The sequence below is a fragment of the Cynoglossus semilaevis genome, chromosome 16 (genome assembly GCF_000523025.1).
Source record: "Cynoglossus semilaevis isolate Cse_v1.0 chromosome 16, Cse_v1.0, whole genome shotgun sequence".
Lineage (NCBI taxonomy): Eukaryota > Metazoa > Chordata > Actinopteri > Pleuronectiformes > Cynoglossidae > Cynoglossus > Cynoglossus semilaevis.
Window position 1 is genome coordinate 16,155,717 of NC_024322.1, and position 7,362 is coordinate 16,163,078.

General features: G+C 46.2%; 1 protein-coding gene and 2 non-coding genes across 3 annotated transcripts in view; 1 reads left to right on the forward strand and 2 right to left on the reverse strand.

Annotated features, from left to right (window-relative positions):
• tns1b (tensin 1b) overlaps nucleotides 1–7,362 on the reverse strand; it is a 66,691-nt gene that overhangs the window by 30,447 nt on the left and 28,882 nt on the right. Inside the window, 2 exon segments of the mRNA XM_025063734.1 lie at nucleotides 1,199–1,328; nucleotides 2,961–3,074. Of these exon segments, the coding sequence (XP_024919502.1) occupies nucleotides 1,199–1,328; nucleotides 2,961–3,074 (244 nt within the window).
• On the reverse strand, nucleotides 780–851 carry trnae-uuc (transfer RNA glutamic acid (anticodon UUC)). The gene has a single exon. It is a non-coding gene; the product is annotated as a tRNA-Glu (tRNA).
• On the forward strand, nucleotides 1,018–1,089 carry trnae-uuc (transfer RNA glutamic acid (anticodon UUC)). The gene has a single exon. It is a non-coding gene; the product is annotated as a tRNA-Glu (tRNA).

The window sequence follows — 7,362 nt, forward strand, 5'->3', positions numbered from 1 at the left end:
TAAAAGGGGGAAGATACTCCTCAGACCCCCCCCCTCCCTCACCCACTCCCACCACCCTGCTGTCATTTCAGCTGCCTTTCTCTCCTCCACCATCCTACAACAACAACTACCCCCCCATCTCAAAAGTCAAACATGTTTTTTTTTATCTTCATCCCAGGCAGTTGTCACAGGCTGAGTTAGAGTCAAAGTAAACACCTGCCTAAAACTTTTGCCCAGCTCATGGCTGTGAGTTCCCCCTCCCTCCTTCCTGGTTCCCTCCCTCCCTCCCTTCCTCCCTCCCTCCCTCCCTTCCTCCCTTACATGGCCGGGGTGAGCGCAGCCCGGAGCAGAGCCTCGGGGGAAACGAGGATGAAATCACCATCACAGTTATAAGAAGACAGGAGAGGGAGGGAGAGATGTTGGAGGGAAAGACATAGAACGAACATGTTTGTTTGTTTTTGTTAAGAACAGATGACGTCGGTGGTTTATCATTTTTCGGAGCGTGTGTCACTGAATATTCCTGTCTGTGACTCCATGAACTGGGAATCTGTGTTTCTGCAGGGGAGGGGTCCAGATGTGGAGTCTACCTCACCCACGTGCCCTCATCAGGGGCAAAACCAAATCTTTTCCTGGCAGCGACGGCTGATGACGAGGAAACATCCGAGCAGAGCCTCGGTGTCGGCCACAGAGAGTGGAGGAGGAAGGAACAACAACGAAATATATTTTATATACATATATAGACTGACAGAACTTCATTAATGCCTCAGGAGTTCCCCAGGGGAAATTAAGGAAACTCGTAATTCCCATACCGGGAGTTGAACCCGGGCCGCCTGGGTGAAAACCAGGAATCCTAACCGCTAGACCATATGGGAACACAGTATATATATATATGCACATAAATATATATTTATATGTATATATGTGTAAATATATTTATACATATATATGCATATATGTTTATATTTATATATATGTATATTTATATATATATGTATATATAGCAGGTTATACTCTATACACATATATATGCACATATATTCCCATATGGTCTAGCGGTTAGGATTCCTGGTTTTCACCCAGGCGGCCCGGGTTCAACTCCCGGTATGGGAATTATGAGTTTCCTTAAATTCCCTTGGGGAACTCCTGAGGCATTAATGAAGTTCTGTCAGTCTATGTATGTATATAAAATATATTTCGTTGTTGTTCCTTCCTCCTCCACTCTCTGTGGCCGACACCGAGGCTCTGCTCGGATGTTTCCTCGTCATCAGCCGTCGCTGCCAGGAAAAGATTTGGTTTTGCCCCTGATGAGGGCACGTGGGTGAGGTAGACTCCACATCTGGACCCCTCCCCTGCAGAAACACAGATTCCCAGTTCATGGAGTCACAGACAGGAATATTCAGTGACACACGCTCCGAAAAATGATAAACCACCGACGTCATCTGTTCTTAACAAAAACAAACAAACATGTTCGTTCTATGTCTTTCCCTCCAACATCTCTCCCTCCCTCTCCTGTGTTCTTGTCTCATAACTGTGATGGTGATTTCATCCTCCCCCCTCCCCCTCCACCTCCCCTACCCCTCCCCGCCCCCCCGACCACGCCTAGCTTCTTGGGTCTTGAGCAGCTAAACATGGAGGACTTTATATTTAGTTCTGGTCGTTTCCCCCGAGGCTCTGCTCCGGGCTGCGCTCACCCCGGCCATGTAAGGGAGGAAGGGAGGGAGGGAGGGAACCAGGAAGGACGGAGGGGGAACTCACAGCCATGAGCTGGGCAAAAGTTTTAGGCAGGTGTTTACTTTGACTCTAACTCAGCCTGTGACAACTGCCTGGGATGAAGATAAAAAAAAAACAAAAAAAAACATGTTTAACTTTTGGGATGGGGGGGTAGTTGTTGTTGTAGGATGGTGGAGGAGAGAAAGGCAGCTGAAATGACAGCAGGGTGGTGGGAGTGGGTGAGGGAGGGGGGGACTAACTGAAGGGGCCAGTAGAGAGCTCGCAGAAGAAGAAGAAAAAGAGAACAGGAAGTCACCACCGACAATCACTTCCTGTCACGACATTCGTTTAGCGTAATCTTCATCAGTTACACAGCGAACCACGTGGTCTGATAATCTCACTGTGACGTCGACATGTAATAACGTCCACAAACACGAACGCTGGTTCCCGTCCGCTCCTCTACAACGGCCGCGTTTCAGGACTTAAACTTCAGTTTTTCACAAACCTCCACTCTACTACAGCGGCGTCATTGTTTCGCAGAGATAATTTTTTTTGAGAAACAATTTTCTTGGCTCGCAGTCCATTTCCTATTAGTGACAATTAACGAAACCTACTGCCCCCTGCTGTGGAGGATTAAAGACACGGAGTGGAGGTTAGTTCAGGTCGTTTCTCTAACAGCCATGAGCTCATCTGTAATAAAAGAACGTCTGTTCATTTAAGACATTCTCCAACACAGTGGCGCTCCGTCCTCACCATAAATGTTTACAGAACTCCACACCAGTAACCAGGAAGTCGAGACCCACTTCATTATGTTCCCAAAAAAGAGAAAAACGTTCTATTTTTATGACATTATGACTACATGTACAAATATACAAATATACATACACAACAAGAAGGAGGAGAGAATATTCCAGAATAACTTCAGAGATGTTGCATAATTGAAGAATTTTCGACCACGTTTTAGAAACGGGGAAGACCAGTGTTTCAGTCTCTGTTTCCTCTGCGTTCTTAAAGTACGACGTAAATGTTTTTAGTTGGAGTCGCTCATCTCTTCAAATCAAAGTACTGCGATGGTAACCAGTACTCACTGACAGTACGTGTCAAAGGTGTTTCATGCTGGAGTTTGAAGTATTACTTATGTTTGTTTCTGTCGTCTGTAAGCCACTTGTCACTTCCTGTTTTCCCAATCGACGTGGCAACCAAGTTTGGTAATTTCACAAAAACGTAAACCTGCAGCATTTGAAGTATTACATATATTTGACCGTATCTACAGATGTGGAACACCACCTGGCTGAGTGTGGCGTTGCCCTGCAGCGGTCTGGCGAAGTAGAAGACCGCTGCTTCTACTTCGCCAGAATGTTCTGGAAACCACAAGAAATATTTATCTGGAGCCGGACACAGGTGAGGAGTGAGCGCTGAGCTGACCACAGGTCAAACAGAGGGAAACCTCGGAGAGACCACGGAGCACAAACATCCCATCATGAAACCGCTGCATATTGGTTGAAGTATTTCCTTGAAGTATTTCCTCAACCAGTGACATCACAGACCAGCGCTCTGACGCCGTCGGTGATGTCACTGAACTCCAGCCTCATTTGATCTGGGCCAGTTTTCCACGGAATCAAAAAACCTGTGAGGAGAGGAGACTTGAACTCACCCTCTGACTTGACAAAACCCAAACATTATGTTATCAGATTTTCAATACATTCTTACAGATATTACATAATTAAGCAAATATCAGTCGGCCGATATCGGACATCCTTAGCATGAGGAGTTTTGAAAAAAAAAATAACGTCTGAAAAATTTGCATTTCTGTCCAGGAAAAAGGAAATAGGTCCAGTGAGTACGACTTGAAGTACGTTTGAAGTTTTTGTTACAGTGGACACAGAGCAGCCGGTGACTCATGTTTGAATATTTCATGTAGACCTACACAAAGTCTTTGTTGGTGCCTGGCTTTGCACTGGGTGGAGGCTGTGGGGGGGAGGGGGTCGGTGTAAATGAGTGTAATATAATAAAGATAATTGTGTTGTAGCATTCCAAACGTGCCTGTGTTCATTAAACATCATTAGACCAGGGTCCATTTCCTGCAGCCAGACGTCCACGTCGGACATCTTAGGACAACGTTGACATGAAGGTTCGCTGCCGACTGACGCACTCCAGACACGGTCCTCACACGTGACTGGTCCACAGACTGAGCCTCACTGTGACCAACAGCTGGTTCCAGATGAACTAGTCCGAGAGATGAACTGAGGAGATCTGACCTTTGACCTTAACGCAGGAGCGCTGCGTTACAGCTGTCACCTGCGCCGTCCTCATGTGTGTTTTGGGTTTTTTTTTACTCAGCTAAAAATAACGTTTTACGAATGTGACAAACTGAGTATTTCAACAAATTTCTACTCACTCACGGTTTCGGCCGTAGATTAAAATCCCGGGGGGGGGGGGGGGGGGGGTGTTAGCACGCAGCCCCTCTCAGCGCTTTCATGTTCATCCAGTCCTTGGCTCCACACACCTCGCAGCAGAAACATTCACTGTGCAAATTCAATTTGTGAGGCATAACTGGTAACAGAAGGGCCCTCTGTGGCCAGCAGGGTGCAGTGTGCCAAGGTGCCGCGCTGTATGGATTCACTGGCATGTTATGAAAGCAGAAAGGAATGATGGGAGTTCGGCGGTCCAAGGGCCCTGATGCCCTGTGTTTATGATCACGCCTCCTCTACAGTCTGGTTGATGGTTCGATTCCCTGCAGCAAGTTTTCAGTCCTAGCCTCTGTGCCGCTAGGAATGTTGGGTAACAGTGATGAGGTACCGAGTGTTTGGAACATGTGCACCGGTCTTCAAACACGTTCACACTCAGCGTGAAATGAATTGATTCACAACAACACGGGGAAAAACGTCAGGAGTGAAAAACACGTGTTTGTGTCTTTACAGGAACTCACACAGTACACGGGTGTCTTTACAGTAACTCACACAGTACACGCAGTACACGCAGTACACACAGTACACACGACCATCATCACCACCATCATCATCATCATCATCATCATCATCATCATCCTCCTCCTCCTCCTGAGGACCAGGTTTTCTTTGGCTTTTCCGCCTGCACACATTCCTCGTCTTTAAAACCCAAACACTGACCTGGGTTTTTCTCATTGGTCCAGACCTGAACCTCGATTACACGCAGTCATTACGGTGATTAGCTGTCGTTAAATCTTTTACTGTAATTTTCCCCCATTTTTGGAGCATTTCCTTTTTTTTAGGCAATAAGAAAAAACAAAAACAAAACAGTCAAAGACCAACCAGAACCAGGACCAGATTGTTTTGTTTTTTTAACCCACTCTAGTCTTGATCCTGTGGCTAAGTGTTAGCGTGTCTTAGTTTGACATCACGTCGACCATCGAAGAATGTTCTCATCCCTGAAGAATGTCTTGTTAGAAACTCCGGACCATAGTTTGGACCCACATTTGTATGATTGGTTTTATCAGCCGGTGATTAGAGGAGATTACGGTGGATTACGGTGGATTATGGTGGATTACGGTAAATTACTGTAGACTGTGGTTGATTACGGTAGATTACAGCAGATACTAATGGATTATAGTAAATTAAAATACATTATGGTACTTCATAGTACATCATGGAAGATTTAGGAGTATTATGGTATATTATAATAGATTAAAATACCTTATCTATGTAGTACATTATAGTAGACTGTAATAGTTGTTAGTACATTAAAGTGGACTGTAGTATATTCTAAGTTATTACAGTACAATATCAACAATGAGTTAAACTATTAATTGTAGTACATTAAAGTACACCATAATACATAAGAGCAGATTAGATTAGATTAGAGTACATTATGGTAAATACTAGTACATTTTAGGTCATTATATCACACTACAGACTATAGAGTATATTATAGTACATTATAGTACATTGTATTACAGTACATTATAGACCTCAGTAAAAGCCTCCACAGAATGAAGGTCTTTTTTCATCTTCCGTCAAAGTTCAGGACAATATTCAAGTCACACACACATACTGGTATATGCACCAATCCCAGACAGGTCCGACGTGTCCAGGTGAACGGACACAGAGAGCAGAGCAGAGCAGAGCAGCTCTCAGGAACACCCTCCATGTTCCCAGACTTCAGCTCCCAGTGTGAAGCCGACTTCACTCAGTGAGGTTTCTCACGCCTGGGGCGAAGTTTTCCAGGCTGCAACTTTTGCAAGGTTTCTGTTGTGAAAGGCTGTGGCTGAGGTAACGGCTGCAGACTGAAGTCAGTGAACGAACACACACACACACACACGTACAGAATCTACCATATATATATATTTTTTTTTAAAAAGACGACACTTTGACTCTGATGTCAGGGAGGAGAGGAGACCCGTCCAACACTGGTGTCCTCCTAACTCCGACCGTGGGCCTGGACCACAGAACGTTCTGCAGACGAGGAGACCACACACACACACACACACACACACTGTGGTCACAGTCGTACAGACACAAAAACAAGTGTTTTATTACAAACACAGTCCAGAACACTGGCACAGACAGAGCAGCTATTGTTTCTGCCTGACAGGCTTCACTTACAGTAAACACATTCCTGTCAACCATACACACACACACACACACACAGACACACACATGTTCAGCTGTGATCAAACGTCTTCTCATTTACAACACGATGGAAACAAAAAAAAAAACAAAAACAAAAATAAACTCCTCCACACGCAGCCTCGTTACCACGCAGGGTTAAAAACCCGCTCTAACTTTCTTTCTCCCCCCCCCCACTGCCCCCTCCCCTCGTCCTCCCCCACTAATCAAACAACTCCAACACTGAGACAGCAGCAGCTGTTTCACTCACACGTCCACACGTCCACACGTCCACACGTCCACACGTCCACACGTCTTACCTGAAACACGGCCGTGGCCATCCTGGGGCAGAGAGTGTGTATGTGTGTGTGTGTGTGTGTGTGTGTGGTACGTGTTCTAGCGTCCCTCCGCACGCCTGTCTTCAGTCTCTGTTTCTGTCCTGTCCTGTTGAGGTTCTGCTGCTGTATCGTCCTCTCTCTCTCTCTCTCTCTCTCTCTCTCTCTGTGGATTCAGACGCCTGTCACTGTTACCGCGGTGTAGCGCAAAAACCCCGGCGGAGTCTTCAAGTGTGTGTGTGTGTGTGTGTGAGGTGAAAGGTCAGCGTGGTCTCTCCCTCCTCGTCACTCCGTCTCCAAAGTAACAAACAGAACGCCGTCTACGGAGTCATTCCAGCGGTGGCGCAGTGCAGCAGTGGGTGCTGAATAAGCAGACGGAGTCTGACTACAGGCTGTTGCCATTTCCCCCGTCTCTCCCTGCCCCGAGTTTCCTCCTCCCTCTTGTTCAGTCCGTTTCTTCTCCTCCCATTCGAGGGAGACACATGAGTAATGGAAGGAATAAAAAAAAAAAAAAAAAAATATTCAAGTGAGTTTCCCAGGCTGACTGGGGGGGAGGTGGGGGGGGAGCTGCAGGGAAGGACAGAGCCAGTCTTTTTCTCCGTCTCGCTGTCCCGCGCAGGCACACACACTCACACACACACACTCACACACTCACACACACTCAATGGCTCTTTACACACCAATTCTTCATCCTCTCCTTGTTATCAACTTCTCATGTTACAGGTTTAATGTGCCTCCCCTCCTGACCCCCCCTC